Genomic DNA, 21,764 nt, shown 5'->3' with positions numbered 1-21,764 from the left:
AAATTATGAAACCAAACCTTTTTTCCTTCTATATCCATTTGAATGTATGTATATGTAAACATGCACTATATATTTAAAGAGATACACAAAGCTTTAATATTCCTCAATCCTAAATATCTTCATATTGGCCATTACTAAAGAATAGTTTTAGAAGAAGAAATACTAAAACTATCATGGAGACCATTTTCCTGGTTCTTACCTGAGAATGTGTGAAATGAGTACGCAGCATCTGTCCGATATTCTGGGTGTGCGAAAGGTCCAAGGCTGCGTCTACCTCGTCCAGGATATAAATAGGAGCAGGTTTGAAGAGGAGCATGGACAATATTAATGACAAAGCTACTAAGGACCTTCAAGAAAGACCAAAAGAGAAGTTATCAAAACTTGATTTTACCACTCTTCACCAAAATACTGAAGCAAACCTGCTATCCTCTTACTATGGAATAGTGCAGATTTAACTGAAAGATCACCATAGAAGTAAATAATCTCAAGTTTCAAACTTCAACACTTTTGTTGTATTAAAATGGTTCTTTTATTTTAGCTTTTCCTTTTTTCTCTTCAATGAGTTTTATTTTGAACAGGTTTATATTCTTCTTTCCAATCAAATAATCAGGATAATTGTCACTTAAGGAAAGATCATGTTAAGTGTTTTCTTTCCTTCCCCTGTTGCTATTAGATGACTAGGTAGCAGGTGAGTGAGGGCTATATACTTACTGATTAAGACAACAGCTACTGTCTTGGTGAAACTATAACTGGTTTAGGTGCCGTCTTTCTAACTTTTACTATGCACGTACCTGTGTGTATACACACACACACACACAAATACACACTTTTTATTGGCACCATTTAAGAGTAAGTTGTATAGATTATGGCCCATTACTTCCCAGTGTCAGAAATTCGAACAATTATTATGTGGTGGTTAATTTTGTGTGTCAACTTAAGTGGATCATGGAGTACTCAAATATTTGGCTAACCTTTATTTCTGGATTTGTCTGGGAGGGTATTTCTGGGTGAAATTTGCATTTGAATTGGAAGACTCAGTAAAGCAGTTTGCCGTCTCCAATGTGGGTGGACATCACAGTCTGCTGGACTCAACAGTAAAAAGGGTAGAGGAAAGAATTTCTTTCCTGCCTCATTACTTGAGCTGGGATATGGATATTCTGCCTTGTTGCTCCTGGTTCTCAGGCCTTCACACCCACACCGAGTTCCATCACTAGTCCTCCTAGGTTTCCAACTTGCAGACAACAACCTGTGGGACTTCTCAGTCTCCACAATAAGATGAGCCAGTTCCTCATTAAAAAAGAATCTCTTCATACACGTACACACCGTACTGGTTCTGTTTCTCCAGAGAACCTTAATAATACACCTTATTTAAAATTTGTAGTTAGGCATCTCAGATTCTATAGGTCTTTTTCAGTTCTCTTACAGCTAACCATCCCCTGTAACTATATCTGGTTTTGTTCTAACCTGGTACGAAGAATCATAATTTTTATATTTTTTCTTAAATATTAAAAGTCCTTTTTTTTTTTTTTTAAGGTGAAACCAAAATTTCTAGCAAGGGAAATGTATGAAACAGTGCAATAAAAAACAGTGAGACATCTACCTCTCAGTAGAGGGGAGCTGAGGTCATTCAAGGATCCTAAAATTATTTTTTATTGGCTTTCTCTGTGCCAAATGCTTACAGCACGAGCTTCTTTCAATTTAATCTTTCAGAAAAAAAAAATCTCACCCAGAGTTAAACTGTGTTGGATATACATCAAAAATAATGGTATATATCTAAAAATAATTTTATATCATCTCAATTATGGAAATAATTTTCAGGTCCCAATAAGAAAATAAACATACATTTTAGGTTTTCCTCAAAACATTTTCTAGGAATTTGGCAAAAAACGTAAGATATTGGGATCTTAACTGTGGAATTCAATTTTAACAGTTACTGGAAAGTGTCTTATACTGTTAAAATATTTAGGAATCTTATCATAATGAAACAAATCAAGGGACCACTATTCTAATCATAAAAAAGGATTTCACAAGGAAAACTAACAGGTCTTAGTGTTTTCTACATATGTAAGAGTTACATGATTGCATCATCAGCACATGAGAACAATTTAAGGACTAGGATTGCACATCCTGAAGGGGAAAAATACAAAATTAATAACCATCTTTATGTGAATATTCACAATCTTCTCTCAGTAGGTTTTAATTATTTGGTTCTTGGAAGCAGGTAAGGAGTTAGGCCACATGACCCCCTAAGTTTCTCCTTAGTATGCTGATTGTCTGGATTCATTCCTTTATGTAGATCCAAGTTTCCTTCTGGTATCCTTTTCCTTTCACCTGAAAACTTCCTTTAACGTGTACAGTTCTAGGATCAAACTCCTCCAACTTTTGTTTTTCTGAAAAAAATATTTATATTGACTTCAATTTGGAGGATATTTCAATTAGACATAGAATTCTTGGTTGACATGTTTTTCTTTTAGCGCTTTTTAGATGTTATTCCAGACTTCTGGCTTGTAGTTTTTGACAATAAGCCTGAAGTCATTTTTATTTTGTTCCTTGGCATATAATTTGCTTTTTTACCTTTGGCTGCTTTATGATTTTTCTAATGATTTTTTTATGATTTTTCCCTAATGATTCTTCTTTATGATTTTTCTCTCTGATTTTTCTAATCATTGGCATATAAAAATCACAATTTCATATAACATGCTTTACTGTGTTATTGTATGTGTGTGGAGGAGGGGAGGCAGGGGATGTGTTTATCCCACCAAGGGCTCACAGAAATGAAGACTATGGGTTTATAGAACTCATCAAACTGGGAAAATTTGAGGCCATTATTTCAAGTATTTTTCTGTTTTGCCTCTTCCTCTCTTTTTGGAACTCCAAATACATGTATGTTAGATGGTTTGATGGTCACTGAAGCTCTGTTTTTTACAGTTTTATGTTTCTCAGTTTAGTTTCAATAGTTTCTTTTTTGCTGTGTTTTCAAAGTCATTCATGTTTCTTTTACACTGTCTAATCTGTTAATGTCATGTAGTGAACTTTTCCTTTCAGGCGTATTTTTTTATCTCCAGAAATTCCACTAGGTTCTTTTTTCCCTGTAATTCTTGGAAATAATTAATGTAATTCTATAACTTCCTTGTGTCTTATTTTTATCACTTGTCATTTCTACATCTGCTTCCATCGAATAATTTTTCTCTGGGCTACGAGTCACATTTTCTTGATTTCTGTCCAGATACCAGACACTGTGTTATGTTAGAGTCTCAAGTTACATGAGGATCAGCTTGCTCTCTTCAAGGTAGGCGCTGAACTGCTGTGTACAGCTTTCACTTATGGGACAGTACAGACTAAATGCTAAGCCGGGGCCTCCCAAAATTCTAATCTCTTGCTTGAATTTAGTGAGACTACTAGACTTTGTGTGGATTCCCCTCCCTGCACGTGCAAACCAGAAGTTCTCCTATGGTGAAAGCTGGGGTGAACACTGAGCTCAGCACTTTGGTTTCATTGCTTTCAGGTATCATATTCTTGACCTATTCATTTCTCAAAGTCTGACAACACTTGTTTTTCATATATTTTATCTAGTTTTCTAATCGCTTATCCTTACTTCTCCCTTGTTGCCTACTATCCTAAACGTTTATTTATTTACTTGAAAGAGCGCGTGCATTCAAGCAGGGGGAGAGGGAGAGAATCCCAAGCAGACTCCCCACTGAGTACAGAGGCCAATGCGAGGCTCAATCCCATGACCCTGAGGTCATGACCTGAGCCGAAATCAAGAGTTGGACGCTCAACTGAGCCGTCCAGGTTGCCCCGTTGCCTACTATTTTAATCAATGTTCTAAAAAAAACTGCAGTCTTACATATTAAGCTCCTTAAATTCTACGTGTAAAGATTACCTACCAATTTTCAATTTTGTTTGCTTAGCTATGAGATGATGGATTATAATACAAGAGGAATGAGGTTATAATTAAATTATAATAAAATTATAATACTGCAAAGGGATTACTCACCTCTGACCACCACTAAGTTCGGTTAGGTTTTCTTTCCAAGTATTTCCTAAAGCAACCTTGAACTCCAGACCATCCAATACAGTTTGCCCCTCTGGTGGTGCAAGCATAGCATTAGCACCAGGCAAAAGAGTAGAAAAAATAGAGCCAAAGTCCTTGTTCACCTGGATTTAAAAAAAATATATATAGAAGGCTTTCCAAGAATAATCAAATGTGGGTATGTGTATATTCAATCTAGCAGATGCATTCTGTTGTCTGTTACTAACTCAGGTTTTGACATATTATGGCCCACGTGACAAATCTGGCCATGCCTATTCATTTATATATTGTCTGTGGCTGATAGCACTAAAACAAGTCTAATAATTGCAACAGACTATATGGCTCACAAAGCCAAAAATATTTATTATCTGCCCTTTTACAGAAAAAATTTACTGAGCTCTGCTCTAACTTCCAAGGGGAACTAGAGGCTATACTTCTAACTCTACCCTGAAGTTCTGATACTTTTGTAAGCTATATTATAGGAATCTTCAGAGACACACAACTGTATAATAAAGGAGACTAAAGTTGCAGTTGGGAGAGGCAGACATGAAAAATTGTTTTTGGCATAAAACATTCTCTTATAAAACTTGTTTTCTTTTGACGGCTTTGATAGGCCAGTGGTTTTCAGCTAACCTCAAAGAGCCAAAGATTAAGGTGAAGTCTAAGAAAAGAAGAGGCATGAAATCAAACCACCAGATCTGTTCAAGATGTTGAATGGTCCTTTTCTGTAGGCTTCTTCTCAGCCAAAGAAGTTGTCAAAGACAGGAACAGGATGGGACCCCAACAGAAAAAGGCTAAAGAAGCTGTTTGGCTTATCCCCATCAAGCCACAGACTACCTAGAGATTTAGGGTCAATATTCTAATTGTAATTGGGTAATTTTTGTGCATACACACTTGATGAATAATTTGCGAATTGGTCATCTGTCTTCAAATACACAACTAATAATCTGAGAGTTCAGTAAATTTAAGTGTGTACATATACAGGCACAAACCTGTGAGGATCTGACAGTCATGTTCTCTACAGAAATCCCCAAATTCAAGTGCATGAATATTTGTACTAATAAGGAGATGTAGATACAATCAATCAGTGCTACTGAATACAGATTTATAAAGGAAAACAGTTTTAAGAGCAACTGCATACATGCTGAGTAATATCTTACACAGAGTTAATAGGCTTTAGTTTACCTGGGATAGATTTCTGGAGCTAGGTGAGGTTCATCACAATGGAGAGGAATACTGTCTTTTTGGGGAATGATAAAGAGAGCAGAGTGTTTTATAAACACCTTTGGTTCTTTTTCTTCTTTAATTTTTTGGCCAGGCATGAGAAAAGCACTAAAACAGTAGACTACTATTAAACCCTGAACATGACCATGGATCCCATGTGGAAATTCCTCCAAAAGGTAAAAGAAACTTATCAGTTAATGGGCAGAGAAGAATATAGCCCTATTCAAGATAGAAAATGCACCACAGTCATGGACAGATATAAAGGTGAAATGCAATAGAATTCTGAAAATCCAATACAGTTAGGGAGGAAACAAACACAGCCAATGCCAAAAATACTCTGGCTTTCTGAATCGAGTGTGCTAGAAGCCATAAGGAGATATATAGTGCTGATAATAACACTACTTCTCTCAAGAGGTTACTGTGAGGATTAAATGAGAAAATTAATATGAGAATGGTAGCTGACATATAATAAGCACTCATTAATTTACCACCTTTCAGAGAACCTTGGAAATTGGGGGAACATCAATTTAAAGGATAAATTTGTACTTGCATTAAATCTAGGAACCATGGGGAAAACAAGAGACAAAGCCTCTCAGATCCAGTGTTAAATCCACGTTTATACAAGAATGATGGGACCAATTTTTTGCATGCATTTTTAAAAAGCAAACACCCCAGGGAGATGGAGCACTGAAAATAAGTTATAGAGTAGTAAAAACAAGGTGACTGAAAGGAATAATTGTCCTGCCATTACTGAAAATGAAGTTTTCAGAATTCTGAATAATTACAGAATTAAAAAGCAAAAAAGAGGCAAGGTGCCCAATTAAATCCCAGCGGCATGGGATTGTGAAAGCAACAAACAGCACAGTAACTATGTTGGGAATCTTTTGGCTGAGAGTCCTTTGCTAGGATAGATACAGGAAAACTTCCACATGAGAGGCGGAGGAATTATCCTAAAGGAGAAAAATACATGCAGCCAGGGAAGCAGAAATAATAGTAAAGAATCTTGAAATCTGCCAAAGTTGTAATACAAAATGAAAAAGATACTTGGGATTTTGCTGAATGACAGTCCAGCGAAAGAGAATTCTAAACTTCCCTGCTTACTGCCCAATTTAAGGGCAACAAAGGCGACAGCAGTTAGCAACTAAAGGCAATTTTAACTTTGGTTCTAATTTAGGAAAAGAGAATTCCAGTTTTTCCACCTTTGGCTATGTATCTTAGGCTATTTCAACTAAGCTACGATTTCCTCATCTATAAAATATGGATGGTTTAACTATCAGTTATGGAATTGTTAATTTAACATACAAAATGCATAATTATGAATTCTGAAATGCAATTAATAACTTCTAAGTGGTAAGGAATATACCAATCTTATTAGAGAAATGTTCTGAGAAGGAATATTTGAACTCTGTGAACCTGGGGAAGAGAAACCAAGGAAGCTAGAACCAAAGGGGTCCTTGGGAGTGCTTTCCAACACTCAGAGCTTCACCAGCGCAAAACTGAAACTGCTTCCAGCTTCAAGCAGTGGGGTATGGCAGATATTGGACAGAATCTAAGGTTTCAGACAAATGTATCTCCTTTGAAAGTAACACAGATGTGGAAACAAGGTTAAGAGTGAAAAATAAAGAAATATAGAAAGTTAGAAATTTAATATAACTTAGGAACCAGAGAAGTAGACTGTGAGAGTATGATGGAAGGACACAAACTTACCTTTGCAAATCGGTAGTAGTCAAGTCCAAAAGGACAGATGCATTTAAAAGTCTAGAAGGTTTTAATTAAGGCATGAGTGTGTGCCTCTTTCAAACACAAATCAGCCACTTAAAATTCATCTCAGTGTATAAACCGACTGACAAAATTCTTCATCCTTGCCTCATATAGAATAAATGATATTTTTGGTTCAAATACCTTTTGCCAAGCAATATTTAGGGCTTGGTTTTTCTTCTGGTCAAGGTCTTCTATAGTTGCAAGGATTTTGGATTTGTCATTTTCTACAATTCTCTTCTTCTTCATTAAGTCATTATACTAGTAAGACAAAAAGCATACTTAGTTGGAAAAATATATAATTTTCTTTATATTCTAGAATTCAGTCAGGAATAGAGGTTTAATTTTTATATATAATATATACACTCCCGTTTACCAGAGATATACTGCATTAAGAGTCATAATGTAAACCAAACTGTGAAGAAAATAAATATATCACCTATAGGTAAAATTTAGTTGCTATTATTGAGAATTTATAGGACAAGCTCCTGAAGTATTTTGATTCCACTAATACTCCCACCTGATCTTTCTAGCAGCCAAGGCAAAAAAGAAAATGTGTCGTATGTAAACTCAAAAGTAGCCCTGGCACGCTTTCTTAAGGTCTTAGCAGTGACACAAAATTTCAATTCCTCATCATGAGGTACAAGTCCTTCATAATTTTGCCCTTACTTATCTCTGACTTTTTGGTATCCCACTCTTCCCCAGGCTCCAGCCATATGGTCTTTTTTTCAGTTCCTTGCACATAATAAGCTCATTACAGACCTCTAGCCCCTGCATTGTTCTCTCTTCCCAGAATGCTCTTTCTCTGTATCTGACATAATTGGTGCCTCAAGTTTCAGTTCAAACATCACATCTTCAGAGTGGTCTTTTCCTGGTTAATACAGAAACTCACTGAAAAAAAATTTTTGAGGAAGGCTGCAGAGGGATAATTACACCATGAGTAGTAGCAGAACTTTCTAAAAATCCTCTTAACTCATTTCTCCTCAATGGAGGCTCATGTAGTTTCTTAACTGGACAGACACAAAATACAACAAAACAAAAGGCCATCTTACTTAGCAATAGAGCCTTTCCCTCTGGTAAGGAAATGGGAGTTAGACCAGTTATCGTTATCTAATAAAAGCAAACAAGTGAATAAGTTTCAAATTCAGACCAAAGATTTTCCTCCACAAATATGGCATATATTGCAAAGCTTTAATGGAGAAATAAAAACCAGCAGGAACATCTTATAGATAGATCACAACATGAGCATTATTAGCCTGTTTAGTATCTAACATAATACAGATTCTTTGTAGATACTAATGTCAATAACAATTACAAAAAGCCCCATTATAGCAAAACCTCTTAAAAGTAATTGAGCTCATAAGTATTACCACTTTTAGAGAGCTCTCATAACTCTGTGATACAAATTCGAACAGAATTTTGCAAAATTAAAGAAGGTATAGGGCATAATATAAAATTACTCAGACGGCTATTTCCTATGGAGCTGTCAAGAATACGGATTGCCTTCCCCTGTGGATTTTTCTAGTAACATGGCAGACTATAAAAGTTTTGTCAGGGTTGGGAAGATGGATAACATTATCAAGTAAGTGAGCATTAAAACAGAAGATGCTGCTGGACTTACAGATGAGTAGAGGAGTGGTTATGCATATAACAATATTAGTTATTACTTATGCATGGTTCTAGTGTACCCTAGAGTCAAAAGGAAGACAATAGTTATGAAACGGCTGGTAAGGAGGCAGATAGCAGAGTACACCTTATTTTTCAAAGCTCTTTCAAGGCAAGTGAAAGAAAGGATAGAAATGTAAGAAGTTAAACAGAACAAAAAGTACAGTTTTTATTTACACCAAGAATGAGAAAAGCGTTGAATATGTTCATGGCAAAGCCAATAGAAAAATTATTCAAGGTACAACAGAATATATAAATAATTGATGATGCAAAACAATGAAATAAGAAAGAACTGAAAAGGGAGAAAGGAAAAAAAGAAAGAAATTCAGTATCAAGGGCATCAAGCAAAAGATTTCCTCTAGTTAACTGTTGCAGGGGTCACAGAGAGCCATCGAAGCTACTCAGGTGGCCAGACTGTCAAAGGAAAAGGACCTACCCGCTCTTCAGCTTCTGTCAGAACATTCATAGCTCTCATGTTGACATTTCTCCCCAGTTTCTCCTTCATTTCTTGCAACTTCTGCAGTCTCTGACCAGCTTCTTTTGGATTGTTGGTTTTGAAATCATAGGCACTATTAGGTTGCCCAAAGAGGTGTTTCTCTGCATTAATCCAGTCATAGTCTTTCAACATTTTGGAGACCTAGCCACAGAAGATAATAGAAGCATTTATCATTGTTTACAAACAGGTATTTAAAAACCAGTTTCTTGGGGTGCCTCAATCAGTTGATTGAGCCTCTGATTCTTGGTTTTGGTTCAGGTCATGATCTCAGGGTCCTGGGCTCCAAGTTCAGCAGGGAGTGTGCTTGAGGATTCTCTCCTCTCCCTCTCACCAGCGGCCCCCGCCCCCGCTCATGCACATGCTCTCTCAAATAAATCTTAAAAAAAAAAAAAGTTTCTTAAATACTTAGCAATTTTAAATCAATGACTCATTTGTAAACATTAGGTTCATTGTTAACAGTAAACTTATACTAAGTATGAATATTTTTACCTAGAGGATAGGCTCAAAAAAAAAAGATCTTTCTATTATGTAAGCATTAGAAGAGCCAGCCAGCTCTGACAAATTTATACAAAGTATATGTAAAACACCTCCATTAGAATGAAATGTAAGTCAGATAAGGCTCCTTCAGATTTTACAAAACTCAATCAATTAATTCAAAAACAACTTGTGAAATTTACATTTCTTATAGGAATACTTCAGTCGTAGATTTGGTAAATTTGTGGAAGCTAATCCTGACTGACAATTCTGAGAAGAATTATTAAATTTTTATTAAATTTTAGTATTTTAACTTCCCTAAACATTGACTCCATTCCCTTAGCCACTGTCTTTTGACAAGGCACAACAATGTACCTTATATAATAGTTAAAAATTTTAAATTATAATGCTTAAGGAAGACTTTCTTCTACTAAAATTGTTTAAGGTTGGTTCTGACTGGTAAAATCTAATCCTTGCCAATTTGTTCATCCTTATTAATTCCATGGGTACAGTCTCACCTCCAGGCTCCAAAGACGATCATTTCCAGTCTGCCTTCCCTACTTACCCATAAGCTCTATGAAGGCATTCTGGGTACATGTTGCTTATCCTTATCTTTAGTGCCTGGCCTACTATCTGATACTAGTTGGTATGCAATAAATATTTGATAAACTATATACTTCAAAGAATCCTTGACTTTTTAGCAGTTCCACTTGCGAGTCTCCTGTTCACCTCCGTAACTGTAAATAAAATCCCCCAGCAACCACCACTACTGGCATTTTCAATTACAAAAACTATTAACAGTAATACTGGTAATATTTCCATGAATCCACTAATATTAGGCTACCAGGCTAATGGGAAATAATAATAAAATATTAGGATATTAATGATGTGGCTATGAAAAAAAATATATTTTTTTAAAACTAAGTAATGAAACTGAACAGGCACACATGGCTCTTTCAGAGGGTGGGGTGACTGTTTTGTATGTTCTGACTTTTTTGAAGTTAAATCTCTTCTACTTTTAAGGTGCTAAAGAAGATTTTTTAAAAGGCACCAAACTGTTACACACTCATCAGAAAACATGATGGGTGAATTACTAAGACTTCATGGGTTCAGCCTCTTAACCAAGCAATGAATTTCTGCAAAAGCATGTATTCTCTTTGAAGTACTTAAGACACTGTGACACATGGAAGGAAGAAACTTTTTAAGAGTGACCAAAAAACTGAGATAACCTCAAAAAGATAGCTGTTTAGTAAAACATCAGATTTCAGATGAGGCTGCAAAACTGACTGTACTGACCCTCACAAGGATATCTGGAAGCCAACTGAGTCCTTATTTTAGAAGTTGCCTGTATATATATTTCTGTGAGTTTCTAAATCACTTTGAAATAAGGTAAATAATATTACTACTAATTTATTAATAGCTCCATGAATATTTAGGGATTAAAAAAATGGTCAGTTCCACGGGAGACCACCATTTGGTAAAAACATCTTGGAGATAGGAATAAACACCTGAAATTTAGAAACATTTATGCCATTTGGTGAAAATGAACATTGCTGAGAAGCCGTTAAAATAACTAAGCCTCAAAATTATGTGACACAGCAGTTCTGCCATTTACCGAATTCTTCACTGAGCAGTTTACTAGAATATTTCAACAACTCAGAAGCAAAAATCTGATTATGGGTAAAAATAAACAACACACACGTGCCTTTGCAGCAGCATCTTCAGCCTCCCGTTTATGTTTGCTGATGTTGTGGTCCAGTTCCTTAATTTTAAGCTGAGAATCATTGTTTTGTTCCTTATGTGTTGCTACTTCGGCATATTTAGCTTTAATTACATTGTCTTGGGCGGTTATCACTTCTTTTTGCTTGGTCACCTCTTCTTGAGCTTTATTTACAGACTCCTGAAACATAATTCCAGGACAACACATAGCAAGGTAATATGGACATAGTTTTAGTTTATTAAAAGATCATCTAACAAACTTTTGGGCGACGGGAATATGATCACAGGCAGATGGTCACCTAACCCTCTACATTTTATATCCCCATTAAAATGACTAATTTACATACAGGAGAAAACTTGTTTTACCACTAGAAAAAAGATGCGATGCAGTGTTCATGCTGGAAGCAATAAAGTTTCTGCTGGATACAGTGTAGTTAGGATCAACTTGGTGGGGTGGGGGGGAACTATAGGAATCTGACTTTTGAAGTCTTGGAAAAGTGGCATATTTTGGTAGTTAACAAGAAGATAATATGACAGATCCCCAAATATCATTTACCAGGAGGGGTAGAATGTAGGCTGGGGCTTTCTACTTTTCCCTTCTATAGATATAAGTCATATTTACCAGTGACAACAGAAGGTCATAATGTTTGGTTCTAGCACAGGGGTCAAAACAGAAAAATAAGAAGCTTTTTTGAATAAATAGATCTATGGCACACAGAAAAACTTTCTTGCTTTGACTTTTATTATCTCCTTACTTCTCAAGGTTGAAGCTATTCAATCTCCAAAGTGTTAATTATAACTGCAATTCAGTCTATCACCAACCCCTGCAAACCCCTTTGTTTCATCCTAGATCTTAAAGGAACTCACACAACTGTCTCAACCAAAAAAATCTAGTTCAACTCATATTTAGGTAGAGGGAAAACCTAAGTAGGACAACCTGCTACAAACCTCTAAGGAAGAATGGTTCTTCATGATGAAAAGCACAGATAAAAAATTTAGCAATTTTTTAGGCGTGCTCATTAGGAAATGATCGTTTTGAGCAACAGAGGTGATACTTAACATTATGGTTAGGTATTGAATGTGCTCAAAGTGCTTTAATTTCCTTATGTTTAATCTGTGTCATGAGAAGTCTTTTGAGGAAGGAAAATAAATCATGGCATTCATACAAAAACTAAGATATTTTAGCTTTTTGAAACCTTTGAAGAACAAGAAAAGAAAGTGAAAAATACTCTGGTGATATTAACTGAAGGGAAAAACAACAGACACAGGTTTATTAACACCACATGTTAAAAAAAATTATATATATATCTACATATATATCTATGTTTATGAAGATTCTCTCATGCCTACAGGTTAAAAATTGCATTGCAGGGGCACCTGGGTGGCTCAGTAGGTTGAGTCTGCCTTCGGCTTAGGTCATGATCCCAGGGTCCTGAGATCGAGCCCTGCATTGGGCTTCCTGCTCCATGGAGAGCCTGCTTCTCCCTCTCTACTGCAGCTACCCCTGCTTCTGCTTATACTCTCTCTCTCAAAATCTTGGGGAAAAAAAATTGCATTGCAGTTTTGACTATTTTAATCTTCTTTTATAATAGGAAATCTGTCGCTAAGGTTGAGCAGAAATGAAATTTTAGTTTTGTCTAGTTAGTAGGCAGTTTCTTTTCGTAGCCTCCTGGGAGTGTCCTTTGATACTCTAATCTAGGAAAGGAAACAATTTAGAATGCAGAGCCTGAAAGAACAACCTTTAAAAACTAAGTGATCCATTTTATACTTTTCCACAAAGAGAAATGGAAATAGGTACATGTTCTGACTTTGACTTTAGATTGAGAATGGAGTAGCTTATTTATTTTCCCATTTATCTTTAGAAACACATATCTATTTTTTTTTTTAAATTCTACATGATGTCCGTGAAAACAAAAAATATGGAGGGATAAAATGAAAAATATGAGATTAAGACAATAAATCAGAAAAAAACTAAAGATACTTTTAAAAACTAAAATTTACTTTGGAGGTAAAATAGAAACTGAAGAGAAACTAGAAAATTTAATTAACACAAAAGACAAAGCTGAGAAGCATTCTGATCTCTTAATTTCAAAAAAAGTAAAAATTGTTATTCTATTGATTTGACAATGTGTTAAAAAAAAAAAAAACACCTTGAATTTTGCCATGAAGAGAATCAAGAGGAAAGACCTAGTTTCCAAAATACCACACACTACGACAATTAAAACCATCATTTCAAAGGAAAAACATAAAAGAAAATGTAGAAGTAGATGACACAAGTAAGGCAAAAACACAATGAATGTCAAATGAATGCAACTTCCTCTTTGAAAGCTATCTACATTCAGTTAACATGAAAATCAAGGATATTATTTACCAAGAGTATCAATAGCAGCATGACAGAAAACTTCAACATGGTGACTGTTGTCAGTGATACTGTACTGTATATTTAAAAGTTGTTGAGAGAGTGGATCGTAAAAGTTCTCATCACAAGAAAAAAATGTGTTTAACTATGTGTGGTGACAGATGTTAACTAGACTCACTGGGATGATCATTTTGCAATATATACAAATAAGTCATTATGCTGTACCCTTGAAACTAATATATATCAATTATACCTCAATATGAAAACAAAACAATTCAAAGTCAAAAACAAAGAAAGGGACAAGAGAGTAGCCAATATTCATGAGGGACGATCTCTACTAAAGATATACCACAACATGAATTTGCAGGTGACAGAATGTCTTCTAACATGTGAAATCCCCTCAGCCCTAAATCCATCCTTTACTTCCCTGCTTCTGGTATCAGAACATTTCTCCACCACCAGCAGCAACTATAGTCAGCCTCACCAGAAAAAGATGCTGTTGGGAAACTGAAGAGGCTTTACAATCCTGGTGCTGGCATGCTTTTCTCGAAGGCAAGTATGTCACGTGCTAGGGCTAGCAGCTTGCATGGCTGCCCTGACATCCAGCAGAGGAGGCGAGGGGAGCAGGGCTTTGCAGCATATTCACATGGCCAATTTCCCCTGGCATCCCATGTGGCATTTCCCTATGGATGGCTTCCCCTGCACGTCAGCAAACTTCACCACCATGGGGCCACAGTTATGCCTTCTCCAACTAGATCTGGTTTTCAGCCCTACAAGTGCAATGAGGCTCTTTGCCAGATTTGTTCCCTCCATGGGTGCACTTTCTCAGCCCTACAGGTGGTAATGGCTGTTCCCCGTATCTGCTTTTCCTGTATCATTTAGCATTCTCTTTACTCACTAGTGATCAATCCCACATCATTCCAAACTCCTATTGTAGTCAATTTTTTATTTAAACTTTGCCTGTTTGAATTACTGAGTAATTTTTGTCTTCAGAGGAGAGCCAGACTAAAACAATCAGTATTATTATTTCAGAACTCTTTCTGGATCACTAAGCACTGTTTCTGCCTCTCATCAAGACAAGAATGAAGAGATCGAGACCTCTAAAGTCAAACATCTTCAAGCCAACATTTCATAAGCAATTAACATTTGCTATTTCTCCAATATGGTAAGTAAACGTTACCTTATTTTTAGCCACCTCAGCTGCCGTTACTTCAATCTGTACTTCATAGGATCTTATAGCTTCATTGACAGCTTCAAGCTGTTGTTTATAGGATGCGTGCTCTCTCTTGAGCTCTTCCAGCTCCAGAGTGATAGCTTCAACTTCCTATAAGAAACCATTATCTATACATTCAACAGGCTATTAATTACTGAAAAATGCATATATTAATAAGATTCTCATGCAAGTAAGACCCACAGCTTAGTTATTCAACTACCAAAACACATGTAAGCTGTTTCCCCTGAAGAAGGAAGGAGAAAGGAAATTTATTTTCCTACACTTAGAAAAAATTGACAAATATATATAGTTTTTACAGGTTCAAAGAGCTTAGCATGAGCTATTTCCTTTATCCTTTTATTCCTACAGAGAAAAATACAGAATTCTACATAAGAGAAAAAATAGCAGAGGAAGAGCCTTTTTTAAAACATAATTATTCGATGTAAAAAAAAAAAGTTTCTCAATTTTCTTCTTTCCCATTATAACCTTCAGTTCATTAGAAAATACTCTGTGCAGGTTATTTAGTGGCAGAATATGAAGAAAGATAGATTTAAGTAAAATTGTCTAGAAAAGTGATTCAGAGCACAGCCTTTGTGGACAGAAAATGCTAGGTTCAAATTCCAGCTTTGGCACTATCCAAAAGATAAAATCCGTTATCACCATCAGTCTACAACTGAATGGCACTTTGTAAATGTAACATACTTTCTTTCACAGTATCCATTCACATAGATGATCACCAAATAGAAATGTCACAACTCGAGCCGATATGACATAGCTCTACTGCAGGATATAAGTTTTGGTCTGCTCTTGAGTGAAGCATTTACAAAAAAGCAATTTTGCTCTTTCTCTAAAATTAGCAAGACAATTCAATCCATCCTTAAATTATGACCCTCCATTACAAGGTTTTCAGCAAAATGTGTTTTAATTTGACTTAGAAGATGAATAATTTATTTCCTGAAGAAGCACAGCGTGCTTTTAGATGTGGTGAATACTGATGAGTAAGGCCAGCAAAGAAGCTCTACCACCTTCAGCACTATATTGACAATAAAAGATTGGTTCCACTTCAAGAAAGGTTATTACCTGTTGTTTTTCTTTCATTTTCTTACTAGAAGCATCTGCTTTCGTTTTGGCAAAATCCAGTTTTTCCTGTGCATCCTTTAGTTCTCGCTCTCTTTCAGCCTCTGCATTTTTCATTTTATTCTCCAGTACTTCGTATTTTTCTTCTGCTTTTTTCTGAATTTCTTTGGTGTTTTTTAAGGTCTCCTCGCTTTCCTCTGCATCATAAGGTAGGCAAATGTGGCTAAATGAGGTCCTCCAACTATTAGCAGTTATAGGTAATGGTTTTTTTATAAATGCCTTATAATTTCACCTTTTAATGAAGAACTGGTCTGAAAAATTCGAGGCTAAAATTTAAAAAAATTAACTGTTCCAACCTTATTCCAGAAATGTTATGTTGAAACACAGATCCTACCTAAGAGCCATACTTGAATTATCTAAAGATCTACAAAGAAAGTATTTCCAAGTATATGAACTTGAGGAACATAAACTTTACCTGCAACTTATTTAAAAGCTCACAGACCATCTTTTTAATATATTTAAATGCTTTAATATGCTTCCTAAACCAGAATCAACAGTATAACTATGGTATTTTCCCCTTATTTAGTTGCCAAAAAGCTTACAGTTAATTTCATAAGTAAGGTTATATTGTAGTCTTTGCTCATTTATGCCTTTTCTTAAAGTAGAGAAATACTATGAGAACATGTCTAGGATGAAGCATAGAAGAAATATCTCTAATTTACAAAGAAAAAAATAAAAGCAAGATAAAATGAGCACATTACTGTTACAACTGCCATACACTGTTTTAGAATGGTGACCATGACTACACAATGTCCTATACTGCTTTTCAGTGCATAATAACACTATAAGAAATCAAAGAAAATTTTTAGTAAATACCTTAAAACAAATGAAAATGGAAATACAACATACCAAAACTTAATGGGATGCAGCAAAATCAGTTCTAAGAGTAAAGTTTATAATAACTGCATACATCAGGAAAATAAAATCTCAACAATCTTACACATACAGGAATTAAAAAACAAAAAAAAAAGCTCAGCATTAGAAGGAATGAAATAAAGATCAGAGCAAAGGTAAAATGAAAGAGACCAAAAAATAATAGAAAAGATAAATGAAAGTAAAAGCTAGGTCTTAGGGGCACCTGGGTGGCTCAGTCGTTAAGCGTCTGCCTTCGGTTCAGGTCATGATCCCAGCGTTCTGGGATTGAACCCGCATCAGGCTCCCCGCTCAGCAGGAAGTCTGCTTCTCCCTCTCCCACTCCCCCTGCTTGTGTTCCCTCTCTTGCTGCCTCTCTCTCCATCAAATAAATAAATAAAATCTTAAAAAAAAAAGAAAAAAGCTAGCTCTTAGAAAGATGGAATTGACACACTTAAAGCTAGCCTAAGAAAGGACTCAAATAAAATCAGAAAAACAAGGGAGACATTACAACTGAAACCACAGAAATACAAAGGACCCCAAGAGACTATTATGAACAATTATATACCAAGAAATAGGACAACCTAGAAGAAACATATATTCCTAGAAACCTACAACCTACAAAGACTGAATCATGAGAAACAAAATCTGAATAGACCACTGACTCAGTAATCAAAAACCTCTTAACAAACAAAAGTCCAGGATCAGATGGCTTTACTGGTGAATTCTACCAAACACTCAAAGTTTTAATACCTATTCTCAAAGTCTTTCAAAAAACAGGAGGGCACACTTCGAAACTCATAAGGCCAGCATTACCCTGATATCAAAACCAGACAAGGACACCAGAGGCAAAAAAAGAAAAAAAATTACAGCCTAATAACCCTGATGAACTCAGACACAAAAATCTTCAGCAAATATTAGCAAATTGAATTAAATAATACATTAAAAGGATGATACACCATGATCAAGTGGGATATGGTCCAAGATACAAGGCTGGTTTAACAGCTGCAATCAATGTTCTGCAGCACATGAACCGAATGAAGGATAAAGCACATGTTTTCAACAGATGCAGAAAAAGCATTAGGACCATTTTCAACACCCATTTATGATAAAACTCAACAAAATGGGTATAAATGAAATACATCTCAACATTAAAAAAAAGCCATAAAAGACAAGCCCACTGCAAACATTGTACTCAACACTGAGAAACTGAAAGTTTTTCCTCTAGGGGCGCCTGGGTGGCACAGCGGTTAAGCGTCTGCCTTCGGCTCAGGGCATGATCCCGGCGTTGTGGGATCAAGCCCCACATCAGGCTCTTCCGTTATGAGCCTGCTTCTTCCTCTCCCACTCCCCCTGCTTGTGTTGCCTCTCTCGCTGGCTGTCTCTATCTCTGTCGAATAAATAAATAAAATCTTTAAAAAAAAAAAATTTTTTTTCCTCTAAGATCAGAACCAAGACAAGGAGGACTCTTGCCATTTTTACTCAACATAGTACTGGAAGTCCTAGTCAGAGCAACGAGGCAAAATAAAGAAAGTAACAAAGGCATCCTAATTAGAAAGGAGTTAAACTACTTCTATTTGCAGATGACATATACAGAAAATCCTAAAGACTCCACTAAAAAACTGTCAGAACTGACAAATTCAACAAAGTTGCAAGATACAAAATCAATGTACAAAAATCTGTTGCATTTCTATATAATACTGAACTGCCAAATAAATTAAGAAAACAATCCTATTTATAATTATATCAAAAAGAATAAAATACCTAGGAATAAATTTAACCAAGGAGGTAGAAAGATGTGTACATGGAAAACTATAAAGCACTGATAAAAGAAATTGGAGACGACACAAATAAATGGAAAGATACACCATACTCATTGATGGGGAGAATACAGTTAAAATGTCCATACTACCCAAAGAAATCTGCATATTTGCTGAAGTCCCTATCAAAATTCTAATGGTATTTTTTCAGAAATAAAACAATTCTAAAATCTGTATGGAACCATAAAAGATCCTGAGTAGCCAAAGCTATCTTGAGAAAGAATAAAGGTGGAGGCATCATACTCCCTGATTTAAACTATAATACAAAGCTATAGTAATCAAAACAGTATGGAATTGGCATTAAAAATAGACACATCAATCACTGGAACAAAACAGAGCCCAGGAATAAACCCACGCATGTATGGTCAATTAATTTATGACAAAGGAGCCAAGAACATACAATGAAGGGACAGTTTCTTCAATAAATGGTGCTAGGAAAACTGGACCACTATCTTACACTACACATAAGATTTCACTCAAAATAGATTAGAGGCTTGAATGTAAAACCTGAAACCATGAAACTCCTAGAAGAAAACATAAGTGATAAGCTCCCTGACATTGGTCTTAGCAGTGATTATTTTTTGGATTTCACACTAAAAGCAAACGCAACAAAAGCAAAGATAAGTGGACAATATCAAACTAAAAAGCTAGAGCAAGGGGCGCCTGGGTGGCTCAGTCATTAAGCATCTGCCTTCAGCTCAAGTCATGATCCCAGAGTCCTGGGATTGAGCCCCGCATCAGGCTCCCTGCTGAGCAGGGAGCCTGCTTCTCCCTCTCCAACTCCCCCTGCTTGTGTTCCCTCCGTTGCTGTCTCTCTCTCTCTCTGTCAAAATAAATAAATATATAATCTTTAAATAAATAAATAAATAAATAAATAAATAAATAAAAAGCTAGAGCAAAAAAACCCATCAACAAAAGGCAACCTAACGGATGAGAGAAAATATCTCCACATCATTTATCAGGAAGGGGTTAATACCCCAAACACATAAAGAACCGATACAACTCAAAAAGAAAAAGCCAGTCTCATTAAAAAATGCGTACAGTATTAGAAATAACAAGTGTTGGAGATGACCTGGAGAAAAAGGAACTCCCACACACTGTTGGTAGGAATGCAAATTGGTGCAGCAAATATGGAAAACAGTATGGAGGTTCCTCAAATAATTAAAAAAATAGATATGATCTAAATAAAAGTTCCACTTCTGGGTATTAGAAGAAAATAAAAACACTAACTCAAAAATATATATGCACACTCCCATGTTCACTGCAGCATTATTTATAACAGTCAAGATATGGAAACGACCTAAGCACCCACCCTTGGATGAAAGGATAAAGAAAATGCATGTGTACATACATAGTGGAATATTAGCCATAAAAAAAGAAAACCTTGCCATTTGCAACATGGATGGACCTTGAAGGCATTATGCTAAGTGAAAAAAGAGAAAGAGAAATATGATACAATATCTCTTACATGTGGAATCTTACCCAATTTTTAAAAATCCTAGCTGATGCATACAGAGAACAGATTAATGGTTAGCAGAGGTAGGGGTGTGAACACAATAGGCAAATTTTTAATTTTATAAAAGGGGAAGAAAATATATTAGTGGGAAAATTGTCCTAAGGAATGAGAAAAACTAAAACTACCATATACAATTCTAAGTAAGTGTAAGACAAGTTCTTAAAATTAGGGGTAGAGGCAGCTATAAACTGAATCACATCAAACATTAAAACTTTCTGCCTAACAAAAATACTACCAACAAAGTTACAAAGTTAAAAGACAAAATACATAAACCAAAAGATATTCATAATGCAGATAATCCATAAGAAATCAGAACTCTTAAGTATGAGAACAATAGAAGCAAACCATAAACAACTCAAAAGAAAAATGGGGAAAAGAGAAAATTCACAGATGTAGAAACCAAAAGGTCCAAGGAACATATATAGATCCCAAGCTTCACCAGCTAATCAAGGATCTGCAAGTTAAAACACTAATGTGCTATCTCTTCAGAACAATCAGATTAGAGAGAGTTTAGTCTTTCGAGAATAGAAAGGATTTGGAGAAATGAGAACTTTCATATGCCACTGGTGGAAATGTGTACTGCTGCAAACGGGCAGAACTTGGCAATATCATAAAAATATCCAGAGTGATCAATTCAAATAAATATATAATAAAGAGGAGATCCAAAATATCTAAAGTAAGGTTTTCAGTAGAAATAGATTAAACACAGAATTTTTTATCTTACCAATGATTTTTTTAAGAGCATCTAATTCTTCTTGTTGCTTATGATATGAGCTTTGCTGGAGCTTGGTTTGTAATAAATCTGCCTCCTCAGTTTTCATCTCCCACTGCTGTTTTAGTTGGCGATACCTGAGAAAAAGAGAAATTTACAATAAATGATCACAACTTTTCTGGTATTCGAGATATGCATTTAAACTACAGGCTCTTACCTAAAATAAGCTCACAATATAAACAGTGTAAGATGCCACTGGTTACAAGAATAGCTTTGATGACTCATGTTTTTGAGGCATCAAATTCAAGTCTGATTTGGTCACTGAAGGTAAAGGACTCTAAATGACCAATACTGATAATAACTATTTATGGAAATACTCTTAATTTTAGAAAACACTAAAAATAACCTTGGAATAAATAGGTTCCCTTAAAAATGGTCTCTCCTACTGATCCTTACCAAGAGGAAAAACTCCACAATAGCTCCCCACCACAAAACCACATTAAAATGTAACCACCACACCAAATTTCAAAAATCTGGTTATCGATTCCCATTTTCAAATATTAAAGTTTCCTACATTTTGGAATGAGACCGATAGTTTAAAAAGGCATAGTACTGAACTTAAACATTATAGTGTGCTCTTCTTGCAAATCCTGTAATTCTAGCCCATTTCTAGCTGCTGAAAATTCTTTCTTTGGAAGGTGTTTAGCTAATTCAGCTGCAGTGAAATTTCAAGCTGTAATAAATACACAAGGAAGCTTGGCACTAGAAATTCATGAGGTCTGAGGA

General features: G+C 35.6%; 1 protein-coding gene across 1 annotated transcript in view; it reads right to left on the bottom strand.

The window, feature by feature from the left end:
* The window catches only part of SMC2 (structural maintenance of chromosomes 2), a 67,179-nt gene that overhangs the window by 6,671 nt on the left and 38,744 nt on the right, over window positions 1–21,764 (bottom strand). The window contains exons 17-24 of the mRNA XM_011232346.3: window positions 20,991–21,115; window positions 16,022–16,215; window positions 14,909–15,052; window positions 11,356–11,550; window positions 9,117–9,317; window positions 7,160–7,276; window positions 3,998–4,158; window positions 200–347 (exon numbers count right to left, since the gene is read on the bottom strand). Of these exons, the coding sequence (XP_011230648.2) occupies window positions 200–347; window positions 3,998–4,158; window positions 7,160–7,276; window positions 9,117–9,317; window positions 11,356–11,550; window positions 14,909–15,052; window positions 16,022–16,215; window positions 20,991–21,115 (1,285 nt within the window). The remainder of the gene's footprint in view (window positions 1–199; window positions 348–3,997; window positions 4,159–7,159; window positions 7,277–9,116; window positions 9,318–11,355; window positions 11,551–14,908; window positions 15,053–16,021; window positions 16,216–20,990; window positions 21,116–21,764) is intronic.

Source organism: Ailuropoda melanoleuca, chromosome 7 (assembly GCF_002007445.2).
Source record: "Ailuropoda melanoleuca isolate Jingjing chromosome 7, ASM200744v2, whole genome shotgun sequence".
Classification (NCBI taxonomy): domain Eukaryota; kingdom Metazoa; phylum Chordata; class Mammalia; order Carnivora; family Ursidae; genus Ailuropoda; species Ailuropoda melanoleuca.
This window is presented reverse-complemented; position numbering and strand designations above follow the sequence as displayed.